Source organism: Dermacentor silvarum, chromosome 9 (genome assembly GCF_013339745.2).
Source record: "Dermacentor silvarum isolate Dsil-2018 chromosome 9, BIME_Dsil_1.4, whole genome shotgun sequence".
In the NCBI taxonomy this organism is placed as follows: Eukaryota; Metazoa; Arthropoda; class Arachnida; order Ixodida; family Ixodidae; genus Dermacentor; species Dermacentor silvarum.
The window spans coordinates 110,247,436-110,275,405 of NC_051162.1; the positions used below are offsets into that span (position 1 = coordinate 110,247,436).

At 47.4% G+C, this 27,970-nt stretch overlaps 1 protein-coding gene across 4 annotated transcripts; it reads right to left on the reverse strand.

The window, feature by feature from the left end:
* Positions 1-181: 181 nt before the first annotated feature.
* On the reverse strand, positions 182-27,941 carry LOC119464109 (uncharacterized). Of its 4 annotated transcripts, XM_037724950.2 has the most exons (3): positions 27,509-27,941; positions 19,798-19,966; positions 182-6,378 (listed from the first exon to the last, which is right to left on the reverse strand). In XM_037724950.2, exons 2-3 carry the CDS (start codon positions 19,902-19,904, stop codon positions 4,455-4,457), a joined length of 2,031 nt encoding a protein of 676 aa, XP_037580878.1. In that variant the 5' UTR covers positions 19,905-19,966; positions 27,509-27,941; the 3' UTR covers positions 182-4,454. The 4 variants fall into 4 exon arrangements, with proteins under 4 accessions (XP_037580878.1, XP_049512567.1, XP_049512565.1 ...); XM_049656610.1 differs by lacking the exons at positions 19,798-19,966; positions 27,509-27,941 and adding an exon at positions 15,797-15,837; XM_049656608.1 differs by lacking the exons at positions 19,798-19,966; positions 27,509-27,941 and adding an exon at positions 11,821-12,370.
* Between the last annotated feature and the right edge of the window lie 29 nt (positions 27,942-27,970).

Sequence of the window (27,970 nt, forward strand, 5' to 3'; positions counted from 1 at the left end):
AAGTGCTGTCATGTTTATGAACATTGTCAGGTAAAAAGGAATCTAGGCTGCCCCATTGAAGCGAGACAAAAAAGCAGCTGCGAAGGCAGTACTCGTTCATCCAAAGGCTGATGAACATTTGTGTACCATTCTCACTTGAATCATGTGATTCTCAGTATGAGCAGAAACAAGGAACAGGAACCATGGTAAGGAAACATTTATTAACAACAACGCTCATGAAGTACTCTTTTTTGTGCTTTGTGATCGACCAACATATTGAAAAAAAACATGCATTAGAAAAATATCATCACATGGTGGGAAGAACAATGTTTATACACTGGACGTTTCAAACATTTCCTATGTGCCAGCAGCCAACTTCACCCGATAGCTGCAAGTCAATAAACATGAACAGGCACACTGTTCTTAAAACCTATGAGAAAAAACTTAACATCACGAACTCTTTAGAAACAAAAACTCAACAACAAAAAAAAGGTGAACTGTAAATACATTTGGCAATAAGTTAATAGCAGTCTCGAAGGCACTATGGCTGTTGCTTGCCATGCAACATTATGCCTAACTACTCAAAAGTTATTCATTGCTGCCAACGACAAATCACGCACATAGTCTTGGAGCCACAGTGCAGCAACAGGAGTTATTACATCACTTGCCTGCTTAAGACAATATACATAGTAAGTTTACTGGAATCTTAAACACGATGAAAACTTGCAAATTTCCAACGAAACAAATCTCTTACCTCAACATAGCACCTGAGATTAGTAAAAATGTAAGAAATGTCTTAAATCAATGTTTAAACATGGCATGCTTTACTGCAGCTATGTACAAAAAAAATGGGGGAAAAGTCTTTGGAACAATCTAAGCCTGAACACTACCAAACAGAAGAAGATGACAGAGTGGCACTTATGTGCAAGCAAAACGCTTGCAAATGGCTGCATTTTCATCACTGAGGAGGGATGTGACTAAGTCCATACATAAAAGGGCAATTGACATTCCGCGACCATAAAGACAACCACCATACAAACAGCCACACAAAGAGTAGAAACCACCGATTTGATACTTCCATAGCTAATATTTGCTCACGGCTGACCTTCTGGACAAAAAAGCATGGCTTGTAAAAAAACCCACACACATAGAAGCAGATGTCATAGATTAAGCCACTGTTGTCCAGATAACCACCTTGTCTGTCAGTAGGATTGAGGGCAAAAAAGGTAAAGCATGTGCATGCCCTCATTCCTAAAGATATTTTCAATCTTCACAACACAGAAATGAATAAAGAAAGCACCAGAAAGCTCCAGCACAACAGTGAATGCAGCACTGGTCATGGAGTTTGTTCTGAAATGGTCTACGGTAAAAGGCAAGAGACATAACTTCCTGGACAACAGTAGCTTGGTCTGAAGGTTGCTTTTATGCTTTCTTCTGAATACTGCACAAGTGAATCCTGCACAATACACGAGGCAGATCGTACATAATGATGTATGCTTCTCTTTTTTGTAGAAGTGTGTGTTTGCTAGCTGTCCTTACATCAACAAGAAGACTGCACCTTGTCAAGAAATTCTGAAATTCTGTACAACATCTAACAACAAGCGCAAAAGCACCCTGTTTCTGACTAGTCTGACAAACAGCAAAGGCATCACAAAACAAGTTCCTTTTGGACATGTTAAAGGAGATCACAGGGCAATAAAAGATGTGCAGTGTGAAACAACAAACCTAGTGAAAACAAGTGAGCAGATGTCATGGGTGAAATATAAACAAGGCCTACTGTATTGAGACAGGGAGGGATCCCAGTTTTCCTCAGAGCCGTTGGACTTCCGTGAAAGGTTAGCAATTTGGAACAATGTTGTAAGCTTTAACTTAAGAGTACAAATTAGCAAGTGTATTTCCCGCTTTCCTTGATGTTTGAACTATTATTCCAGACGTCTTGGTGAGGTCTGGCAGCTGATCAGATTGCACATATTGGTAAATGTGAATGTGTGAAGGTGAGGGGGGAGGGGTGCTGCAGAGGTCCGATAGGTACCCCTTTGCTCCATATAGTGAATACCCCCACAGCACAGAACAAATATAGAGCCATGTAAAGCACGATCAGTGCTGCATAGTGCAAAGCACACCCTTGAGGATTCAAGTGTCCTCCGACACAGTTCAGCTTGTCATGCCACATCTTAGCATGCAGCATCACAAACATCTTAACAGAGCCGTACTCATGGCTCTGTCAGGGCTACCAGAGATAAGGAGCATGGCTACCAGAGATAAGGAGACAAGCTGAAAATATTCAGATCAGATTAAAGTGCAGAATATCACTTATAGATTGCCAACATGGCAGCAGCAATGACATCTGCACAAGTCACATGCACCCAATGGTTTGAATCATGTGCATAACATGGCAAATACTTTTTGCAATTGACCATGTGAAGTACTGTACAGAAATGAGCAGCAGCTATGTAGTATTCATTTGGCGCTGTATGATGAAATTATAAGCACTGAATTAGGCTTTCATTCTAAAATTCCAAGCAATATTTCCCACATAACATGTGGCATAGGTCACATGTTGACATCAGCAGCTCAACTTCACTTCACTGCCTAGAATAATGAAGATTTTTGATGTCTTTCCAATGAGACTGATGGGACTAGAATCGCTAGGCTTGCTGCTCAAAGTTCATTGCTCTAAAATCTATCAGGGAAGTCGTCAATGTCAGCCCTAATGTGCAACTCCTCAAGCCAAGCCGCATGCCAATTTGCACGACTACTAGGCTGAATTCTACGTAATTGTGAAAACTTCCATCTTCCATGACTTTCACATAAGTGAGAGTGAATACACACCTGCACATTAATCATAACACTAAATATCATATGCGGCCCACAACCTATATTTTGTATTCTAAACTGCTTCTTTGTCAGGACAACTGCTTGAAAACACTTCCTCTTTAGGATGGTCAACATTGTTAAAAACGATGAGCTATAACATGTGGTCGTGTAAGCAGAACAAACAAAATGTGCATTCAGCAATTGAACAAAGATCACTGTTTCACGTTATAGAGTCCCCCTGTTCAGCACCTTAGCCCTTCACAACCTTTGAGACAAATGAAAGAATATAAGGACGAGGATCTAAACCCTAGATGGTGCAAGTCAAGTTCGATGGAGTAGACAACACAGGCTGTGGACACCTTACATCATCTGCTCAATCAATCTTGCCTTTCTCGCTGTTAACAACATGGATTATAACTAGCATAAATCAAACCATTATGAAATGGCGGAGACGGGCCTCCACTACTTCAAGCCTGAAGGATAAGCCCACACAAGCACTAGTGCCTCACAGTTCACTAGTGCTGAGTCTGTATAGCTATAATTGCCCTTCAGCATACCGAACTATAAAAAAAGAGATTCTGTATGGTGTTCAGCTACCATTTGTGGGCTAGTTGTCAACATTCTCCTTAATTGTAAACTTGCATGAGAAATGAACTTGCATGTTGCACAATTATCACTCCAAGCTCTAGCATCACAAATTTCAAAAGAATTAAAGTGATGATAGAAATTATACTTTTGCAGGAAGCAAAAAGCATCTTTTATAGCTGCTGCTCATAGTAAAAATATTTTGGTTTTCAGTTGTGACAACAAAATTATGGTTCACTTTTACATAATCTATATGTTTACCATAGGATTAAAAACTGCATGACAAGCACTGTGAAAGTGGCAGGAAACAAAAGGTGGGCTGAAATCAATATTTACAATGTAGACTAGTAAATTTTAATGCAGCTATGCCCCCATCTGCAATATTCTATCTGCAAGAACTCAGAAAAAAGTTCAAAGGATGAAAATCAAATACACCATATAAAACTAAGCAAGCAAATGGCTGCTTTTATTTCCCACCTCCTTCATCACGTTGCACTGATGGAAATAAATTATTATTATTATTATTATTATTATTATTATTATTATTATTATTATTATTATTATTACTCAGGAAAATTGAAAACCAAGGAGGTCATGGCTCGATAATGAACACAAAGCACTGCTGACGTGGCATTGAAGCTTAATAAAAATTCAATCATTAAGGCCTAAATAGCTTCACAACATTTACGGAAGTACCCCTGTGTTTTGAAATTCATTTATCGTAAACAATGGTTTACGCTCATGCAACATGATTCCATGTTTATTTAACACGAATAATGACTAAACTGGCCTTCAAAATTTCAAGACGGTTTGCTACTTAGCTAGAGACACTGCAAAAGCTCAGTCAGAGTGTATAGCAATTAATTGCAGATAAGATCACGAAAGAAAAACAATCTTGTTTCTAAGAACTTTGTTGAGCACATCCAGTCTCATCAATGTGGCAATGTTCTCAAACCAGGTTTGCCATAGCACCAAGATGAGTTGAGAACCAAGCTAAACACAGTACACACATAAAAAAAGAAACACATCATCCGCCGATTTCATTCTGAAATTTGTAGCACAGTGCCATATTTCTATTGTGGTAGAGACAGCGAACCATGTGAGGCATCCCTGGCCACATCATCGACTGTGCCCCCTGGGCCAGGCAGCGTCTTAGGTGGAAGGAAACCCTTCCAGAGCTTGTGCACTTCTGCTGGAAGGTGGTGGTGCCAGCTCTTGAGGTAGTAGCGTGTGTACTTGCGAAGCTGACGGAACTTGCAGAAGGTGGCATCACCATCCGAGACTTGCTTGGTCTTGACGAGGAAACCATTCTGCTTGAATGTGTCTTCCAACTTCTGCTTGATCAGTGACCTCTGGCTAGGTTTTCGAAGACCCCGTGGTGCTTCCGATGGTGAAGGGCTTGTTGATGCACCGTGGCCATTGCTGGTCCTCGGGTCTCGACAATTCTGCAGGACTGCCATCAATGCTGATCTACTGCCACTGCTTGAACAGTCTGTATAGGACTGTGGTTGAAGAGGGTGTGAAGGCCTGACACCAGCACCAGAAGCTGACGCTGGCGTCGAGTAGAGTGCATAGCCAAATGGCAACTGGGTCGTAGGCACCGCAGATGCAGACACCACAGACTGGTGACCAAGTGCAGCAAGTGGACTCGGCTGAGAAAAAGCACTGAGGAGTCTACGGTTTGGTGCAGTTGTGAGAGGTGCTTCCAATGCAACCTGGAGTGGAGACTTCTCGAAGCAGCCAGACACGGACGTCCTCGGGTCCTGGTAGGGAAAATGATAGTGCTCCGAGGGCACACTGGGAAGGTACGGTTGCGATGAACAGGCCGGTAAGCAACAGGGCACAAAAGGTGATGCACCACACACTGCAGGCGAGAAACAACAGCTGTTGCTGCTGCCAACTGTGGCACCAGCATCATCCTCCGTTGCGCGCGCTCTTGTCTTCATAGACAAGTCCAGAGGGTGCGACGCACTAGAAGCTTCATCGTTTTCCAAGAGGGACAGGTACTTTCGGTAAGGGACGACCCTGCGCGTCTGCGAGGGCTTTCTTCGGTGTCGCTTGGAGAGGCACTCGAAGAGAATCTCTGACTGCTTGACAGACGTGTCGGCACTCGCATCGACCGCGCAGATCGGCGACGCGGGCGCCGAGTCAGTCCTGCTTGGGACGTCCTCGGAGCAGCACGAGGATGATGCGAGCTCGTTGAAGAGCTCGCTGCTTCTGGGAGGAATAAAACTTCCGGGCGTCGCCCTAAGCGCTTCTTCGTCCACAAGCGCGGGCGGTGGAGCTGTGATGGCAGCGACTACGGGTCCCGCATGGTTAGTCAACTGGATTTGTTGCTGGGGCCGTGGGGATCCGTCCGTGCTCGGTCTTGACACATCCGCAGCCCTGTTGGTTGTGCTCGACGCGGGCGGTGGGCAAGTAGATGCAGGCTGCCGCCGCGTCACCTCCGCTCGCAATCTGGAAGCCAGCTGAGACGGCGGAGCCTTCTCGACTTCGGTCGAGGCGGCGGTATCATTCCCGGCTGAGTGCCTTGACTCCGCCGTCGCATGGACGAAAGAGGAAGACGACGATGACGGCGGCGGCGCATCCGACGAAGACACGGACCACTGGGACACCATGATCTGCTTGGTGCCGTGCTCCTCCTGGAGCTTGCACTCGGCGTGCACTTTCCAGACGTCGTCGTGCGAGCCATCGTCCTTCTCCGAGGTGATGCTCTCGGAAGGGATGAAGTTGTGGAACTTTAGGCACCGGCTGCCGCCACCGCGCCGGCCGCTGCGGCTGCGCGTGGCGCGCTGGCCCTGCTGCTGCTGCGCCGGCTGGCGGCACAGGAACGCGGGCTTCATGGAGCAGAAGCGGCCGCCGCGCTGCTGCAGCGGTGAGAGCACGCTGAACAGGTTCCCATTGGGAGCGTGGAATAGTTGTTGGAAGTAGCCGCTGCCCTGCCGCTGTTTGTCCGGCCTGCCGGCCGCGTGTCTGGTAGTGGCACCACCCTCAGTTCTGCGAAGAGGAAGGTGATACTTTAAAATAGGTGTTGTTGGTCGAATAACATGTCAGGTGCGGGCAATTCAGTAATATGAAGCGTGCAACTTATTACCAAGACCTGGCTGAGGAACGAGAGGACGACAGCCGACAACACACACAAATGCTGACTATACCGTAATCTTTATTCGCGGCGAAACGCGGCATATATGCTGTCATCATAATCATCATCGTCATCAGCCTATATGTATGTCCATTGCAGGACGAAGGCCTCCCCCTATGATCTCCAATTGCCCCTGTCCTGCGCTAGCTGATTCCAACTTAAGCCTGCAAATTTCCTAACTTCATCACCCTACCTAGTTTTCTGCAGTCTTCTAACTCTAATGGTCCACGGTTATCCATCCTACGCATTACATGGCCTGCCCAGCTCCATTTTTTCCTCTTAATGTCAACTAGAATATCGGCTATCCCCGTTTGGTCTCTGATCCACAACGCTCTCTCTCTTGACTCTTAACACCACTCTCTGCCCAGCTCCATTTTTTCCTCTTAATGTTACTAGAATATTGGCTATCCCCGTTTGGTCTCTGATCCACACCGCTCTCTTCCTGTCTCGTGATGCTGGCATCACGAAGTGCCAGAGAACAAGAACCATCTTGTGGCTATACAAGTGGCTGCAACGCACAGTATTTAGCGAGTATGACAGTGAAAGTAAGACTGATTGATCAGACAGTGTTAGAATAGCGTTTGTCGCCTCAAGTACGTTAAACGCAAGCACCTTCAAGACGTCGGTACCGCCAGCCGCCCGTGATGATAGTGCCGGTCACGAACGCCACCTCGCGACGCTTGTTCACAACTGAGGGCAGGCCCGTTCCGCTGTGTGCGCGAGCCATTCTGCAGGCATCTAGCAAATGAGGCAAAGCGTTGGGGAACGCGCCTAACGCTTGGCTGCGGCTTGCGTTCCCTAACCTTAAAACTATCCCGAACGTTAAACTCGCCAAATAACCTACGCTATCATGGTGCCCGCAAACCAGATAAACACAATTAACGTACTGAGCATGCGCAGTTAGGACAACGCTATTTTATTACGTACGTAATGTGCTTACGTTTGGTTGTAAACGCTATTCTAAAACTCTGTTGATTGGATTTAGTGTCACGTGGACCATGACAGATGCGGTATAGTCGCATGCGCGAGGGATCCGGAGTATTTTTTCGCCATCCAGCGTTCTTAACTGAACGTCCTATAAGCTTGGCACACGATTTTTTTTCATTCAGTTCCTATATGCATATAATTAGGGAATCGAACCCTCGACCTCGTGCGCAACAGAACGCCACAGCCACTCAGCAAGAAGACAAGGAACCATCACCAACTGCGCTGTGCCACGTGTTTGTCAAGCGATTATCTCAGAAGCCACGTATATATATTTTAGCGCAGGAGGACGAGCTCGCAGCTGCAGCCTCTTCCTGGTAGCCAGTTTCTGGGTGACGCTACCTGCGTCACCCAGAAACTTATATTCGCGTTAAGGTACACCTTAAACGCGAATATAAGGGTGTAAATTGGTCTAGAACCAGCACCTTACACCCTTATTGGGCGTAACGCTGAGTTATAGAATGATTATTTACACCCTCGTTTACTTTTAAGGGTGTAATTTTATTTTACAGTCTAGCGCTCGTGCAAAATATCCACTCGGCCCCATTCCAGGAAGCCACACACTTCGCACAATTCATCCACGCAAGAAACACGTCATTCCCGGAGTTTGAAGCGAAGCTTCTGGACAGTTGTGACTGGAGAATGCTAATTCATGGAGCATGCCGATGCTAAACCATGAACTCTTCAGTTCATCAAAGCCAACCGACCCTTACGCCCTAAAATGGAAGACAAGAACCATGTCCGCTTCTCACTGGTCCCTAGCTCCCACTCAAACGATGCATACGATTGCGCAACACGTACGAGTATTACGACTATTGGTCTCTAGGCAGGACATTCAAAAACTCCTTCGGCTTAAACTCGGGCAATTTCCACGGGACAAGAAATTTCGCTCTAAACCTAACGCGCGCACGCGCACAAGAACGGAAACAAAATGAAGTCTTTTGCGCACACTCGTGCTAAAATGTCATATATCTGGACTGATATAAAAATTCCATATATGAACATAATTATTAAAATTGGGCAGAAATGGACATATCAGACATATATAAGAGCCCTATACATATGGCCTTAATTTCCATGCATGGCAACACCTGACCAATGTATCATATGTCCATATATGGACTTCTTATATGGTCACATTTGTGGAATTTTATATGGCTATATCCCCGGCCCCCATATAAAACCATGCATATCTGTTTCTATTATGTGCATAGCATGAAACTGGGTCTCCAATTTCTTTTTTTTTTTCTTTGTCTCTCCCTCTCTCTGGGTCGGCATTACGTGGCACTGTGTGTCACGTCACATTTGATTGACAGTCGAACACATCCTGTGCTGTATGCCACATTTAATTCTTAGCAGATACACTGACCTGACGCACATTTAGTTCAGCGCATCGAATTTAACCAATGGCGACGAAATAATCTAAATATATGCCCGGCTTTTATTTGAGAACGCTGCCGTCGATGACAACTGAAGAGTGCAGCATTTCGCAAATACATCGCTGTTTAACTCAAAAGAGAATGTGTATATTTGCACCAGCCAATAACGTTTGCTCGTTTCCGTGACGTCAAAGCGAAGGCGAGCTTACCTCAATGTCGGCGTTTCTCGAGAATAGCATGTTTTGAAACGCGGACGCTCAGAGAGCAGGTATAGTGCAGTTTTGTGGACGGAGCTCGTACTCAATTCTTAGGTTGTCACTGAGTGAAGCCAGAATCAAGACGCACTTTTCAACTATGGACTGAAGATTGCTGATCTCTCGCAGATTTTTAAAAGCAATATGATGTAACATGCATACTAGGTACAAACCTAATTCAGTGCAAGTTCCGCCCACATAACCACAGTGCATTTGCCTAGCGTGCCTTAGCGGTCATAAGCATAGTTCCCTAGAGACGCCGACATTGAAAGAAGTTCGCCTACGCCATGAATAGGGTCACTGAAAACGAGCGAACGTAGTTAGTTGGCACATCTATGGAAATTCTCTTTGAGATGGAAGGGTAAGTTTACAAGTTCATTATTAGGTTATCTGACTAATAATTCATTGATGCAAGACAACTGCACGGCTCTAAAACCTGGAAGGGTGTAAGATTGGGCTTGTTCGGTAAAACATGCTTCAAGGTAGGTTGACAGCGCGAGGCCAGCAGAGGCTACAGAAGAGAGAACAGAGTGCTGAACTGCCAACAGACAACAGACTGTTGGAAGTTCAGCGCTCTGTTCTCTCTTCTGTCCCCTCTGCTGCGCCTCGCGCTGTCAACCTACCTTGAAGTAAAACCTCGAATTGAAATCCACAAATACATCAGTCACACACGCCTGCTAAAGCGTCGCGATATCGTCAAGGCACGTGGACAAGAGGCGAACGCAGAAATAAAACACTGATCGACAAGATAAAGAAAACGGGATGTGTGCGGCGCGGACGACGTCAGTGAAGACGGCGCTGTTCTGCGCAGCGCGCGGTCGTTTACATTGACGTCATGTGACCATGTAGGGTAACAACAACAACTAAAAGCGCCGATCACGCGGTCCTGCTTTAGTCACCGGAGAACTGCAGGGTGCGCGGGCGCGTTCTAAATTCGTCCCGCGACGCAGCGGTCAGATGGAGAGACGAGCGGGCCGACGACGCGGCAAATAATTAAAAAAAGAACAGTAATTACGCCTAAAAGTAGGCCAGCGAATGCGACAAGCATCTGTTTCGAAGGCATCGCGCACTTTTGTCCGAGAGTCAATAGAGTGCTGCAACATACGCTGTACCCTTCCAACGCAATCATTTCCTCCCATGTGCGCATGCGCACATGACAGCAGGCAATAACAGTAGTACGGCATAACGATAAAGGTAAAATACTGCAATAGCGTTCAAGAAACTACTCCGAGCAAAGAACCACTGGTTGCGCAACCGAGATGACGAAACAATTAGGCCTATACCAGATGAAAATCAAAACCGACGATGTAAGCACAGAACCTATAGAGTATTGCAGTCAGTCACTGTTATACCAAGCAGTACGCAGATTGGTTGGGACATTACAGGCATCGGCGCTGCTGCGAAGTCAGTCTGTACCACAGAGGCAATAGAAAAGATTCGAGCAGGCAGCAAAGAGGACGCGGCTGGCCGCACCGTGGAAAGACGTGTCTTACCGACAACAGGAAACCGTTTGATCGAAACCCGGAAACTTCCGTAAGTGTCGAGTGTTCGAGGCAAGCATTCCACATTCCGCGAAAACCTAGCCGAACATACTACGTCGTCATCACATGAGCTGATTCGGCTAAGTATGCACACAGCGTGGACAAAGGCAAGTTATGTACGGCACGAACACGAAATCCTCGAAGAACTAACAGCATGCCTTGAGCGAGGCCACGTCTGAGGATGGACGGAAGCAGGAAACCAAAGTGCGCGTCACGCGACCGACAGACGACCAAATATAGACAGACAGGCCTTGGCCCAATGTCAGCGAAGTCGAGTATACCCCACTCCAAGCGGCGAACGAGAGAAGGAATTCGCGGAAAGATACATGTCTATATAGACGGCGACCATGTTCGTCAAGACTACAGAATTTCACAATACAACACAATCGGCAGATTCTACACGCCAATTTTTTTTTTTGCATACCAAAAATTAAGTTTCCTTTTACAATACCTAAACTCATGCATTTGAAGCTCGTTAATTAGCGATCGCGTCTCTTGAACGAAGCGCGACTAGCAATGCTCAGTTTGACAAGGTTCACTCATATGTTTAAGTCACATCGCTCGACGCTCTATCGGCGATCCCTTGAAATCGGAACGCATCACGACTGGGCAAACAACATCGGTACCGCGCCTGGAACCAGAGGTAATATTTTTTTAAAGTTCCAGAAGTGAAATAAAGAAAGCTTACATTTCAAGGCATCCAAACTTCTCAACCGTAAACAAGAAATAGGCCTAGAGGGAACTGCTACACGGGACGCCGATGGTCACAGTGAACGGACTCGCAGTGTCCATCAAAGGAAATGAGCGTGCCATGTAGTCCCAGTCAGTGGAGATGCTTCGCACAGACCATGTGGCCAATCCAGAAGTACACAACAGGAATCAGTCATCCCAATTGGGCAGGAAAGGGCCACATCACGCTTCTCGTTCTTGGTATGCGTGGTTCCTCGTAACACGCTCAATCAACAAGTTATCTTACGACCAACAAACAACGTAATGAAGAACGCGAAATAAAAATAACAACCCTCACGCGTGAGCTCGCCACAGATACACACACGCACACACAGACACAAAAAGCTACCGGTCCAGGACCGGAGGTGGGCACCAACAATTGCACAACTACGGTGAGAGAGCGCACTCACTGTAGAACGCAGGACGCGGAGCTTCAACGGCACCTCTGGTTGCAAAAGCCTCTTATTTTGCGCACTGCGTAGTGCGGCTGCACGATCACATCCGGCAACAACGGACGTTCGGTCACCGCCGGCGGGGTTCCCAACACATCACAGCAGCGGTCACGGACGGCACAATCTTCGACAGCGAAGCGCAGTAAAGGCACGGACGTCTCGCCTTGCCAGTACGCGCTCAAACGGCGCAGTCATCCAGGCACCTGAGCGCATCTGGACCGACATGTAGGGACAAGACGAGAACGCTGGCGGGGGGAGAAGAGGGGGGGGGGGGGGGGGTTGTGCCAAGAGCCAAGAAGGAAGAAGGACCCTGAGGAAGGGGGAAAGGGGGGGGCCGGGGACGAGTGACGCAAGGACTCGGAACCACCCCCCAGCCCCCCTCCACCTTCTGCTTCCGTTCCCTCCCACCTCTCTCCTCCACAACGAAACGGCCACCGCCGAAAACTCCAAACTGGGGCCAAATTTAGCCGCCCCACCAACACCACCACCGACTATCTTCTTCGCCCACTGCGCAGACTCCCTCCCCCCCCTCAGGCCTCGCTGCGCGCGGCGCAGGAACGCCAGCCAAGGGACCAACGACGCCGCTAGCCTACAGGTCGCCGGGGCAAGAGAGAGGATCGCTACTTCTCTCCTCCTACTCTTCATCATCATCCGTGCAGACACACACATCTCTCAGGTTCCTCCTCTCTCTGGAGACCTCGAGAAAAAAAAAACACATGCGAGGGAGAGAGGACGGCTCCTCCAACGAACCAAAAGGGAAGAAGAAGAAAGGAAGCCGCCGATGAGCGCGAGGTTGCCATCAGTGACTGAGCGAATGAGCAAAGAAGGCGGAGAAAGGGGGGAGAGAAGGGAGAGGACGGAGAAGGCGACAGAAGAGGGTTTCAGGCCTTGTGCCCGAGCTCCGGAGCCTTCACCGCAGCCGGGCGGCTCGCGCGCCCAGACATTCTTTCCCCTTACAAGTCACTTCGGGGGCTCCCCACTCCACATTGCCGTGCTTGTTTCAGCCCTCTCGAAAAAGAAAAGCAACGGCGCAGAGGGGCACGAGAAGGAAGGGGAGAGTGGGCAGGCTAGAAGCGGAGTAGCTTGGTGGCCCGCGCCCGTTTGCAGGCACTCTGCTACTATTCATAGAGCGTCGTCATTCTCGTTGCTTCACCTAAGAGGAAACGAAAAATGTTGGAAGGGGTGGGGGGAGAGGAGTTCGAGTCGCCTACAAGACGTGCCCATATGATGAGCGGTATACCACTCTACGGCCACAACGGCGCAATCTTTAGTGGGCTGAAGGGCGACTACGTTAGGAGGCGTGATGCGTTTGTACGTACCACGGCAAACCCCTTAATAAGCGCTTGAGATAATAGGGCACCAAGGTTGGAATACAAAAGTTCTACAATAAATGTTGGCCTGTGGAGACGCAGTCTCCAAGCTAACCTTAACATTAACTGGAAAGTTCCACAATGGCAGTGTCGTCGTCATTGCGCTCAATGTTGCTCAATCGGTCTAATGAATGGTTCTTCACTTCCGCAAGGACCAGAAACCGAAAACTCACATATGCTTATGGGACATCCTATAGAGTAAAAAATATAACAGTGCGGCACACATCTAAACCGTAAATTATACTGAGGTTCACCCGCCGTGGTGGCGTAGTGGCTATGGCATTGCGCTGCTAACCCCGAGGTCGCGGGATGGAATCCCAGCCGCGGCAGCCGCATTTCGATGGGGGTGAAATGCAAGAACGCCAGTGTATACCGTGCATTTGATGCACGTCAAGGAACCCCAGGTGGTCAAATTTAATCCGGTGTCCCCCCCCCCCCCCCCGCTATGACGTACCTCATAATCATATCGTGGTTTTGGCACGTGAAACCCCGGAACTGAATTCTTTCATACTGCAGTTTGTCAAGGGTCAATAAAGTTTTGCAGAACAAAGACGCAGACTGAGTTGATCGGAAGCACCGCGGAGGTAAAGATGAATGCATAATAGCAAGCGGAATGAAGTAAAATTTAGGTTGCAGCTAGAATACTTAGGAGACTATGCTATAGGTCACGTGGTAACGACACGGCACGTGTACGAAGCGAGGAACTTACGGTGCCCAAGCTGTCCTGTCAGTTTCTTCAGCTCTGCAGCAAGCCACGTGTCTTTGAGACGGCACAATCTTAAAGTTTTCACAGTGCAGTCACAAATAATTTATTCATAAGGCAAATTAATGGCCTATGAACAATACAGCAATCTGTAGAAGTTTAGATGGCAAAATATACATGATGTCTTACGCAATTAAGGAAATCTTAAGGAGTTAGTAGTGAATCCGTTTGCGACAATTCATTTTTCTGGTATATATCAACGCCTGAGAGCGCTTGCGATGCAGCTTATGTAGTGCCGATTACGTGACAACCAGAAAACCGGCAAATGGCGTGGGGTGTGGGTGCCGAAACGGCAGCCGGCATCGATCGTTAGGGAAAAACCGGTCATGCTAGTGGAAAACCAGCCAGGTAGCCACACTACTTGTGACCGGCGTCTACCTTCTTGCTTACCAATTCAATGTTCACTCATACGTAAAATTTGACCAGATTCTTCGGACGCCAAAGCAGGACCGGGGAGGGAAGAGGGGGGGCATGGTAGATAGAAACAAGATTCAACATTTATTTCAAGTTTTGTTTATGTCAAGGAAAACTCCTTTCCAAGCTATTCAGTAAATCTGAACCCGCATTTCAGCATTATTCTACATTCTGCGAACACGACACACGTGACAAGCAAGACTGCAAGATGATGGCGTGTTCAGTCAACACCACCTAGTGTTAGTTCAGTGCACTTTGTCTTGGCTGCTGAACTCTAACCAAGGCGTTAAATCCACTTTAGCTGGATCAAGAAAACGTATGAGCCGTAAGTGTTCGTGCGTTCAAACCATCGGGTGCGATCTTATAACGGTTCCAAAAGCGAACCGTTCGCTTTCCTTTGCCTCATTGAACAGAATCGCGCTATCGGCAGCAAAGGCACCATTCTGGCAAACAGCGCGAGAGCAAGCGAACAGTTCGCTTTCCGAACATTTAAAAGATAACAGGTGGTTTACTTCACTTTCCGCATTGTTCTACTTTTCCGCCTGCGTCTCCAGTATTTTTGAAGATGGCACAATCATGCACAAGGAAGTGAACAGCCGATTCGCAAACAAGGGGCAGGCATTTCGGGACAACCAAGGGTCCAATGAGACCAAAGCGGGACAAAACAATGTCGCACACGTAAGCCGTGGGACAGCGGAACCACGGCGTTAAAAGCGGGACGCCTAAATCTGGACGTCTGGTCACGTTACATATAGGGCTGATCTTTCTGAAAAGCGTAAACTGTCAAGGCAGCCGAACACTTCTCTTCAATGCCCATTTAACCAGCCACAGCGAAATTCCACAACGTCCTAAGAGAAATAAAAAAATCTGGAGCAAGTACATTACCACTATAAACACGTACACGGAAGGCAAGGTAAATAAAGCACCCTTAAAATCAACCCAGCCGCCAACCCTGGACCAAAGAAGAAACTATTAATCTGCTTCCGAGTAAACGAGAACTATGGTACACACACAAAAAGAAAGAGATGAGATGCATATAGGCCTACGCACACCAGAAAGGAAACGGAGCGGAATAGCAGAAAAAAAAAAGGGAACCGAGATGAGACGAATGGGGAAGCGTGTTAATGACCGTCGACGAAGAACATTTGGCCCACATCCCGACACACACACACACACACACACACACACACACACACACACACACACACACACACACACACACACACACACACACACACACACACACACAGGCCAGCGCGTGCACGCACACATACGCACAGACAGAGAGACAAACAGAAAGAGAAGCACACGCACGCACGCACGCAGGGAGAGGGAGAGGCGGGCCACTCGAAAGACGAAGCAGCAACAACACGGCGAATATATATACAAGGATAGCCTGCAGCCGGCAAGACTCTATGGCAGTGGTGTGCTGCCGCTGACGCAGTTTGCGTTCGTCCCGTGCCCGCTAGCGGCTCTTTCCGTTCCCGTTTAGGCTAATTCTGGAACTGGGTTTCGCGCGCCCGTGGGGACGGATTTACGCGCATTCAGCGGCACGGCAGCGGCCGCCTGGCACGCGCGCTGGCGGCTGGGGCGGAGCCTGCAGGGAGGGAGGGAGAGAGCCCACCATATCCTCTCCCACACCTACATGTGGCACTGAGTGCGTCAGCGAATTTGGCAAGGTTTTGAACCGCGGGCGAGAGAACGAGAGACAAAGTGGGAGACGTGCGCCTCGGGCTCTGCGGCGCGCAACGGAGTCTCGGAGAGGCGCCCGGAAATAAAGGACGTGCGTGCCGCGCGACACCGCCAGCCCGCGGATCGGATGGTCGTATCGAACGAGGATATTCTACAATGCCAAATAGGCGTATTCACAACGCCAAATACGAAGTTACATTTATTGTTGCAAGAACCCTAGATATGTATACCGTATAGGGTATATAATACTCTTGTCTTTCCTGATGAGCAGTGGCATATTGCCTCAGAGAACGGTACATGAATTGGTTCGTGTAAACTGCCAAGCTTAGAAAAAGTCTGGCACAAGTTGGTGCCCAAAATAAGACGGCCGTGACGTCCTTGGTCCTTCGGCAGGCTATGTCACGGCAATAAGCCCGATCCTCGAGGTTGGTTTCCGCTGCTGAGGAAACCGTTGCTGGTTGGGTAGGGTGGGTGTGATGTGGCCACCATCTATCGCGCATACTGGATCGGAGTGGACAGCGGCTGCAATATATGTGCGCGTTGCACGTGCACAATCAGTCTGTTCTTTTTTTTTTACTTGCCAAGAAAAACACAGTTTTCTATATACGGTCGTAAGCGTGCCATAGTACAGTGTCCTCCCTATAGAGACACGACCACTGACCATGCGTGTATAGCACGTAGTCCTCCCTGGCCCGCGGCCAAGTTCTAAAGCACAGCGAGAGATGATACACCGAACGCAGCTAGTGCATTCCTCCCTAAGCCTGCAGCCCCACGTTCGTTGTCCCCCTCGTCATCGCGAGGCCGCGTTGCCAAATCGCGGAGTCTGCCCCGCGCCGTATGACCTCGCGTCGCTGTTGTTTTCGCATCTCGAGGACTCCTTTGGGCACGAAGCGACGAAAGACGGCACGTCTCTGCCCAGCGCCTCCTCGGTGACGCAATTAGGCCTGCATGGATACTTGCAGGCGCATGCGCAGTTCAAGATGAAGTTCCCAGTTGTACGCCAGTTGTACGCCAGTGTTCATAGTCATGACGTCACGTCAGTCGCCTGAAAGCCCCGAATACATTCAAAAGCGAGCTTAGGCGGCTGGGCGCCTTCATGCCTGTGTCGAGAGATGCTACTTAACAAAAGTCGCAAAGCTACATGTGGAAAGTTGTACACATTTACCAATTTAATTTATTAGGCTGCCCAATTTCTATGAACTGTTCATAGTACACACGAGCTGTCCATTTATGGCCAATTCGTGGACTGAGATGAATCTGGCACTGAGATGAGCAGTAGATGGTCCATTTTTATGTACAGTCGACCACAATATCTTACGGGCCACGGGGTCTGAGAAAAAGCTGAATATATCCGCAGTCTTACAACGCAGACTCCTTTTCGCCTTTCCAACATCTGGTAGTATATGCGAACAACACTGTGATGTACGGTTTACTCTTACAGGCTGCTGGAAGTTCAACGTTTTCTGAGATCGCGTGGTCCGTAGACATTTGCGGTCCACTGTACAGTAAGTTCATCAAGGCTGAAAAAGATCCCGTGGTACTCGTGGCATTAAGTAGACAGAAGCGCGAAGAATAGCAGCAGGCGCACTTTCTGGCGTCGCCTGGTGAAACGTCGACAGCCGCAAGCGACGGCATGCACGTACGCCTGCGACGTCGAGTGGAGTAAGTCTGAAGGCTGACGGGGACAAAAATCACCGCCCATTTCCACTCCGTGAAGATAGTCGAACAGCAAAGCTGTGCTAGTTAAGCCAAGTGTTACGAGTGTTATATGTGCATGTGTTGCACGTGATGCAATCGCGTAAACACAATAAACACAGATCTACAACAGTAAGTTATATTATATTGTAACGTTGCGAGGCGAGAAGAGGCAGCGACTTCCGATGCTGCTCAAAGAGTGTCCAGTTCTCTGGTCCAAACCTGCCGAGCCACCGCCAGAGGCATCGCCTGCAGTCACGGACATCGCGCGCGTTCGGCGCAAACGCGCGGAAACGCGGACGGCGTCGGCAGCAGCTCTACGCGTTATCCTAAGGGGGGCGTCGCACAGAAACACCTCTTATCGCCTCTCCTCTTCGCGCCCAGCAGGACCTCTCATTGGTCGCCTCCTCCCCCAGCACGCCTACCCTGCTGGTCACGTGACCTGCCCTCTCCCCGGCGTGGCTCTCGTCCTCTCCTGGTCACGTGACCTACGTGACGCCAGACAGATGGCGAAGCGTCGACTAAGAACAGCTTCGCTACAGTGCCTAGAATATACTCTATTCTAGGCACTGTAGCTTCGCTGTTCAAATCTGGGAACCGATTGTATAATTGGAACCGATTGTTCTTGAGCTCCTCTGACGGTCTTCTAACAATTGGCGCGACGCAACAAGCGAGGCAGCTGCTGTTGGGCAGCAGAGACAGCGCCCTGGCAGCTAGGAGGCGTTTTACAACACTGGCGTAAAGCCCCTTTGTTCACTGTCGCGATGAGCGCCGCCACCGATGTTGCATTCGTTACACCTCGAAGGCGCACGCGATGGTTTTGATGAACCAGTACAATGAGAAGCCGCGTTCACTGGCGTCTCGCGCGCATCTAACACAGTCGGTATATGGGCCTCTCCTAAGCTTTCCTTCCTCCGTGGAAGCAGGTTACTCGCGGCAGTGAATATGATGCACCGACGTGGGTGCTCGTGTTGAGCTGCTTAGCACGAGGTCGAGGGGTACGGCGGCCGCATTTCGATGGGGGCGAAATGCAGAAAAACACATGTGTGCCTAGATGTAGGTGCACGTTGAAGAACCCCAGGTGGTCTCAATTACGTCGGAGCCCCCACCCCCTACGGCGTGCCCCATAATCAGATGGTGGTTTTGGCACGTGAAACCCCATAATTTCTTTACTCACGTCATCCCAGGCGTCATATTGGGGAACCATCAAGGTGACAAGCTGCGCCACCTATGTTCCACTGAGACCACTCTATGAGCCACGGTGGGGTCACAGTCGCGCTGGAACTCAAGCACTAGCATTCCAGCGCGGCCGTGGTGTGGAAATGCACACAGCTGCTCAGCGCCAACGCTCGTTATGCACACAACGCTAATGCCATCCGGGGAAGGCAGGACGCAACCTAGGCTCCGCTGCAGAGCTCATAGAGTTTCATACCATGATGGCAGAGCCGATTGAGCGGAGCGTTGAGCTAGGTGCGTGCTCTTGGCTTCACCACTTTTTTTTTTCGCCCACACTGCGCCCTCCCCACGCGGGCCCCGCATGTGCCGTTGATGCCGTAACAGCACGGCGGCGGCGCGAGCACGCCTCGAGTGGCCGCATAATTGGTACTACAATAAACCCCCTAGGGAGCCAAGGTAGACGACGCCCAGAAACAGCTTGCAGAGTTTGTAAAGCTGTTTTCTTATGGACGGCATCAAGACGCCCTATGCATGAGCATGCTAGCAGTGACGCTTATCCCGTTCATGCTTTGGTTAACCGTGTGTGTTGTAATGGAGACAGCAAGAAACTAACGCTACGTCACCATCACGTACTCTACAAGCTGCCCAGTCTTCTGTCTCCCAGAAGGCCTCGTTACACCCCAACTGTGGTTACCGTCTGCTCCAGATATTACGTGAGTGTCTTTCGTTTCACTTTTAAATATCCCGAGCCCCAGCTTGATATTGTCGCGACAGCACGTAAACCCTCAAGACAGAATAAAAAAAATTTAATAAACTGTAACTTACAAACAAGCTGGCTGATCTTCTTTTGTAAGGGTGCTGCAAGAAGAATCCAGTACCGTCATCTTGGCTTCAGGTTCCAATTCGCTAGATGAGCCAAACCCACTCTGCATACGTCAGGTCATGGCGTCCAGGGACTCATATGTAGGTGTTGAGATGTAGGCCTTAATGGAGTCTGGAACAAATTGGAACAGGCGTCAGAACAAGATCAGCGTCAACATACTGAAAATTTGAATGCTGGTGAGATGCGGGCACAGTAAGATAAATAAAATGTCCTTAAAAAGAAACATATTTCGCTTGCAGCCTAAAACAAGTTGACATGGATATTTCAAATGCAAAACAAAGCGTGATGTAATGAAGGCTCGGCGCTTACTTGTTGACATGACCGTCGCTTAGTAACAGAAAAAAAAAATTACAGTGCGCTACAATACATAAACACATCACCAAAAGATTACATAAGAAATTGTCAAATGTTCAGAACAAGCGTTTACATGCTGCTCAGATGACCAGAGATACAATTTTATGCACTGAAACCATTCATCAAACAGTTTGGACAGAACCCATCCACTTCAAAAACTCATCGACAATCTCACATTTGTCGATTCCGTTGTCCCAGCGCCGTGTCAACCTGTCACGCAATGTGGTGTTTCCATCATTCCATTGTCTCACAGGTGCTATACCTGTTCGTGCGAGTTTCCTAGCGTTATATCCTCTCCCTCACTCGCTATGCTCCCTCTCTCTTAATCTCTCTCCTGTTCTTCACTCCCTGTCCGTTTTCTATATGTACCTTTTACCTTCTAGAGCCGGCAGGCTTTGTACCCTACTGGTAGCAGTTGCCAGCTAGCTTTCTCTGTTGCTCGTGTCTGTGATGGCTTTAGTGCATTATCAATGATATAACGTCGAAAACGTATTAAATTATTACTTCTATGGTTTCAGTCCTGCAGGTCACCACGTCATCGTGGAAACTGGGGCAGCTGTTTATGTCCGCAGAAACACCACTTGCTTTTCGTGTAGCTAGCTAGCAGAGTCGTCTCCTTCCATAAAACTTTTGTTGGGCCAGTTGGTTCATGGCTGAAAACATTGACGAGCACCGCAAAAAAAAAAAAAAAAAAAAAAAAAAACACGGACAAAGACGACACAAGTACACAGGACGTGCGCAAACTTCCAACTGTATTCCAGAAGCCGTTACAGACGCTTATAAATGCACCGTAAATAAAAGATACTCTGTGGAAACTTGTGTGGCACGTGTTGATGTTTTGTGCCTTTATAAGCGTCTGTCACGGCTTCTGGAATACAGTTGGAAGTTTGCGCACGTCCTATGTACTTGTGTCTTCTTTGTCCGTGTTTTTTTTTTTTTTTTTTTTTTTTTTGCACTGCTCTTCAAGGTTTTCAGCCTCCTTCAAGTCTGTCGATCTGGTCCTCTCGCTGAGCCATCTAACAGGCCACAATGACGGTTGCGTTAGTTCGGCTTAATCGAATAAGCGGTTCGTCTTAAACCGACTATATTGTTCATTTTGTCCATTAAAAGACAACCGAATGCCCACACATTATTCCTCATACCCGAAAGCTCGGCATAACTGGGTACGTCTTAACGCGACTCTAATGTATCATATACGGAAATTTATACTCTACTGCACAACAGCCCCGTTAGCGCTCTCGTACGGAGGTGACAGTAAGTGGCATACTTGTATTCTGTTCAATAGTGTTAGGGTACAGTGCTTAGTGCTTACCCGTTCCATACCGAATAAATCGAGACGTACAAGTTTCTTGCATCGACGCCTTACGAGACAAGCAATTTTCTCAGCGAGGAAACATATGGTAGCGCTGCATGCTCTGTGAGGGCAAAATGTCCACCATGGCTAACACAGAATCCAAAGCAGTTTCGCCTCCCTGGCGAAAGATGGCGCCACCATTTCTTACGCTAGAGATTTCAATAGCTAAGAATATATCTTTATGGACAGCATTTCTACGTATGGAGGGAGCTTGCGACCACGTAGACAGAGAATGGCTATGGAATATTTTCAAGCACGATCGAGGGCATAGATGATTTCGTGGAGCTGGTAAGGGAGATATATAGGGACAACCGAGTACAAATCCCATGGGAAGGACGGGAATTCACCGACTTAAGCAAGGATTCCTTCTGTATCCATTGTCGTTCATGCTTTATGTTAAAGGCTGTGGGAGCTATCCATCTGGAAACTATCCATCCCCAAGCGCTCCCTTCTAGGAAAGTGACAGCGACATCACAAGGAAACAAGGAAGAGGCAAGAAACTCAAGGCAAGGCGTGGCCCGAAACGGCTAGCAGGGGTTCAGACCTGGAACTTCCCTACAGCAAATATAAATACGAGTGGAAAACAGTGAATTAGGTTTTCATTTATCATACATGCGTATTGGGCATAGGGTGCAAAAGAGAATCCCTGGGTTGAAGCATGCGGACAACATACGGAGGTGTCGCACATGTTCCAATGACAGCCGCTTGGGACGCTACAGTCGATTCGGCCGCTGGATATGTTTGGGAAATTCGACTGCTGCGCAAGGATATTGCCCGTGTCGCCGTAGTGCTACAAGCGGACAGTGCGTCGGGGGGAACCCTAGGCAACGTCCACCTTCTAGAAGAGCTGTGATTCAAAGCGGTGAATATAATCAGCTATGATCAGCGGTGAATATAAGCAAGAGACGTTTGGAGTATTGGAGAGGAAGAAAGCATGGACGAAAATCGATACAGCCGGGGCCGTTAAGCCTGTTTCAAATGCAAGCGACTGAGCGAATGGAGCGAGCAGCGGCGAGGCGCATACGAAGCTTTTCGCGAGGTTTCGTTTCACATGCATTGCCGCCGCGCATTTCCCACCGCTGCGAATATCATCTTATGCGCAGGTTTTCCCGCACTAGTCCTCCAATAGTCACGTTGCGAGGCGGGCCGTCATTGGTTCGGAAGCGGTGCTGCCGCGCTGCCGCCGCGATGAAATTCCAACTTGTCCGAACCTCGCCGCTCCAGCCGCTAGTGCCGCCGCCGCTCGAAACAGATTTCTGCGCCGCAGCGGCCGGAATCGCGAGCGTTTTCGCTTGCATGTGTACAATATGCAAATATAGGTCTTAATGAAGGGAGAGAAAGTCAGCGAGAGAAGGCAAAGTGCTAGACTGCAATAGATGTAAAGCTTGATTAGCTTAGGCGGGATATGTGACTATTTGTCACCACCCCGTTTGAAAGAGGATACGATGATGATAATGACATCGTCATCATCATCACCTGGGAGATACAAATAAATAAGTCACATTTTTCGCCCAATGTCGTCGCCAGATCACGTGTACATTAGAAAATTTTGCACCCCTCGGGCTTATCTTCCTCCCAAACAATCATTATCATCTAGCAGGTATTTCCTTTCTTTAATTACCACTCTCCACTCGCTGTATAGTCTTGTTATGAAGGCTATGCCATTGGTGACATGAAAGTGGCAGGCGTGTAGTGTTAAAGGAAGAAAGTGCACGAAAGACAGGAGACACATTCTTGGGGCATAGGGTTTGCTACTAAAATTACTAGAGGGACATCTGCCGCTGCTATCATTCATCTACAATTGTAGTAATGGTTATTACGTGGATTTGCCTAATCTTGGTGCTTGTGGCTTCATACATTATTGTGGCTTTGTTTGTTCAGCAATACGACAGTGCACAGATGCAGAGTGAATTGTGCCACGTATAACGCAATATTTTGTCGAAGATATTCAGCTTGCAAAATCATAAAGCCGTTTGAAACCCCATGGAGGAAAGTTGGGGAAAACCATGCACTAACCATCAATCTCCGTGTTGGATAAACAACTACGCTCTCCGCACCCGTAGACACTAGCGACAAAGTTGCCTTCAGTAATATTTGCGTGTAACAATATAGGGCGTCGATCTCGGAGGCAATATGTTGGAGGACAAATACTATCCCTTAAAAGATTAAAACTTTATTAGAGTTTACTTTTCATTCTAAGGGTAAACGCTTAAAACCTTCCTGGTATGAAAAAAATTGACTCAAATTATTTTTCAGTAAAACTCGAACCAAATTTTAATGAAAGTCCTAATGTACTAAAATTGGATCGATTTCTTGGGGGGCAGCCAGAGTTACACTGGTGCTTATTACCATTCTCTTCTGTGACCGCTCACGTAGAGCTGCGTGCAATTCTGATTCATTCCGGATAAAGCCGGACAAATATGGCACCCAAATATGGTATACAGTCGAATCCGGATATAACGAATTATCGTGTATAACGAACAGCTGTAAAATCCCCTTGAAAATGTTTGTATAACATTTTTATTTTATATATCAAATTATTGATATATAGAACTGTTTCGCGATCCCCTTCGAGTTCGATAAATCCGGGTTCGACTGTATTAAACAAAACGGACCGTGAAATGAAAGCGGATGTTTCGAAGTAGGCTCTTCACTATCCCACCCATGTGACACTCAACCTTCAATTCTACAGAAGAAACTCAGGCCATCTCCGTGCATTTAAGCTCTTCCGCGGAGCGTTCCTCTTGTCTCTGGTCAAACGGCGACATCGAAGTATACGTCAAAAGCATGGTCTTCGAGACTGCTACAGGCCTTGCAAAACTGCTGGAAAAAAAAATTTTTTCTTCTTCCTCTGCTACGACCATTCTATTCTGGTACGGAAACGTGCGTTTTTCTCGGCACATCGTAAAATAAAGAAAAAGAAAAACACATTTCGCATCTACCGCTGCTCTGTTCTGATGGCACACAATTTCGCAGCAGGGCCACATTTTGGGGTCCGGATCATTCAATATCATACTTGGCAGCGTTACTTAACTGGCTGCTTTGTCAAGACAAAAAAATGCGACTTTGACTTCGTCGGCGCTTTTTGTAATGTGCAAATCGCACCACCCAGCGAGAAGCAGAAACCAATGTTGACCAATCTTGGAAGTCACGCTTCGCCGTAAACCAAACGACAGCAGCGACCAGGTTACGTCATAGCCGCCATGTTTTGAACATTGCGATTTTTTTTTCCCCTTGACAATTCAGGCAAGTAACTGTGCCAAGTGTTATAATGAACGATGTGAAGCATAAAATGACATCTTGCAGCGAAATTTGTGCAAGAACGGAGCAACGGTAAGCTCGAAAACTTTATATGTCCAGAGAAAGCCGCGCGTGAATGCATAGAGAACATATGGTTCAGTGAGGTTTTAATATTTTCTGTCCCTGTTGTTATGAGCATATGCAGCAAGGTCCTTGTATGCAGCACGTATACAATATACATGTACGTACATATGAGCGCGCTTATATTTTTTATCGAAGCATATAGGGCACCGCGGCCCTCATATGTACTCAGACGTTCAAATATGTTGCATTTCGGTTTCTACAGAAGTATGTCCAAAAATACAAGCGTCTACAGCAGAGTAGAAAAGCTGTAACCCACATGTTGCTTCTGGAGATACAAAAGAGCAAGTTCTATCGATTTCAATTTGGAACGAAAAACTCAAAGCAATTCATTCAAGAGGAAGCTTAAGCTCGGGGCCTCCTATGTACAAATACATATGGGAAATGCGAAATCGGTTTTCACGGCAACCAATGCACCAAATTTGATTAGTTTTGTTAAATTTAAGAGAAACATTTAAAATCGAGTGAGGAATCGAGGAAGCCGATTTTGTACTTAGGTCGTCGACTTTTGAATAAAAAATTGTGAAAATTGCAAAATTTAAAAAAAGAAACTACGAAATTTACAACCTCTTAACTACGCAATGAAAACTGCATAGAGTTAATATACTAACTCCAGAGGAAAATCTGGGCGAAAAAAGTGGAAACCCCAGTAGGCGTCGCCATGTTGCTACGACTAATTTCTGTAGCACACAAGATATCCGTGGCGTATCGACAAGGGGGGGGGGGGGGGGGGGCGTTCGGGATGTTGTAACCCCCCCCTCCCCCCCGCGCGTCCAGCCCCACCAGTCCAACGAGTACCTTCAGCGCTCTGTTCACATTGCCATTACAATTCAGGAGGTGGCTTGCTGTCGAACTTTCCTGATTAACAAAAACATTCTATCACTGTCTTGTATTTATTCATTCACTCTTAAATTACTTTAAGTAAAACGCCGAAGAAATAAACATCGTCATCATCCTTGGTGTCATTATTATAATGATTAGGCATTTTATTTGCTGTTGGATTCCTCTGGCTAAAGCAAGGAAATTGCATATTATATGCAAAGTACTTGCTTCCCCCCCCCCAACAAAAAATTTACCCCCCCCCCACCCTTGGCAGAGATCCTGGGTGCGCTACTGCAAGATATTCCAAATATTATGCAAAAGCAAGCACTTACACATAGCACGTAGGCACAGACAACGTTTGAAGTTCATTCCATCTATTTTTCAAAAAGATCGGATGGCTATTTAGAAAATTTTTATGTTAAATTCAGGTGTTTGCAGGCGCCTTAACTAGATGGCGCTACCATACTGACCGAGGATCAGGAACGCGTTGATTGCGCGCCTCGTCTGAATCGCATCTCGTCGTCTGCGCCTGCGCGCCTGCATGGGGTAGCAACAGGGCAGCGCCGTTGCCGTTCCCGATTTCAAATGCATGGGTGTTATGGGGAGCTTTCCCTCTAGAGTTGGTCATGTTAACTCTAGTGGAAAACTGATATGAAAATTCTGTAAACTGCAGTTAATAATACATCTAAAGCAGACAAACTTGATATATTCATACGCCCCTGTAAAATACACGACCGGCTTTATAAGTTATAAAGGCGGTCGTGGTAAGATATATTACTAACTTCTGAATAGGACTTCTTTCAAACCATTGTATACACAGTAACATATTACCGCGAGCTGTAATTTACTGTATAAAATTTGTCCGCTTTAGACGGTCTAATATACGCATTTGACAGAACTGCGATATCTGTTCTTGGTGCAAAGTTAAGAATTTGTAAACTTCGTGCTTCTATTTCTTCCACAGCTTAAATTTCCTGCAATTTAAAAAAAAAGAATTCAGGCTCTAAATCAAGATTTCACTTCCGAATGTCACCTAGAATTTAACTTAATTCCTACCCTAAATGCAACCAATTTCATCGAAATTGGTCTATAGAGGTTACCTCAGCAAAGCATTTCTGCTTTTTACATGTATTTGCAGTAGGTTGGAGTTGTACAAAAAAAAAAAAAAAAAGACAGAGTATCACACAGAACTAATCCAAATTAGTTGCTCATTGTGAGAAAACAATGGTCGGTGCGGGTCATTCACCGACAACGATCGATAAAAGACGCACAATCAGCTGCAAAGAGCTGCAATTGTAAGTTTCGTTTTCGTATCTCTGAAGCAGCACGACTGCAGATACGCGGCGCACCGCTCGCATTTCAAGAAAACAGCTTCACGCCTGGCACTTAAGAAACACGGTGTAACAAAACTTTAAGGTTGTCGCACCAAATCAGGCGGAAATCACTGAGCCTGTTTATCGCAACAAGCGCGACAAATACGGCAGCCACGCGGTCCGCGCCAACGTCACAATAGCGCAAAAATGTTTAATCAACCGTGCTTGCCCAGAGTAGCACACATTTAGCTCATTACAAATGGGCAAAACGGTAATTAATCAACGTTCGTTCAATATGCATTCAGAATTTACACGATCGAGGCGGTGCGACGACACGCATAAAAAAAGAAAAGAAAGAGAGAGAAAAAAAAATCCAATTTCGCAAACAGCGCGACACTTCGTCTGAAGCAGCGACTGGGCAGCACTCACCTGGTTTTCCGAACGATTCGACGCAGCAAGAGCACTCCACTGTCCAATTTGCGTCCGAGTCACTTTTCGGAAATCACTATTCGTCGCACCAACCGACTCCGCACCGTCACAACAAACTCCACCGGCGCTACTTCGCGTATCACCGCGCGGTACGACGCGTGCACGTAACCGCCGGTGTGCCGATATCACGGTGCTCAACAACTTCGAGCGAGAAATGCCGCAAAGCACAGTCGTGTTCGTCCTCAAAACGCGGCGACCGCCTCGGTTCCATTACGCTTCGGTGCATATTAGGCAAGCCGGAGGTCGCCGACTCGAATTTCAGCCAAATTTGGTAATACCGAGACCGTTTCCTCGGACGTCACGTGTCCCGTGGTCTCAAAATAAAACGCGCGCGAGCGGCCAGACCTCAATACGAGGTCGTCCCAGATGCAAGGGCGAGTGAGCTATGGCGGTAAATCTCTC

Coding starts and splice junctions, on each gene's coding strand:
- LOC119464109 (XM_037724950.2), bottom strand. CDS start 19,904: ATGCAGAGTGGGTTTGGCTCATCTAGCGAATTGGAACCTGAAGCCAAG. Junction 6,379..19,797: donor GAAGATCAGCCAGCTTGTTT/GTAAGTTACAGT, acceptor TCCTCTTCGCAG/AACTGAGGGTGGTGCCACTA.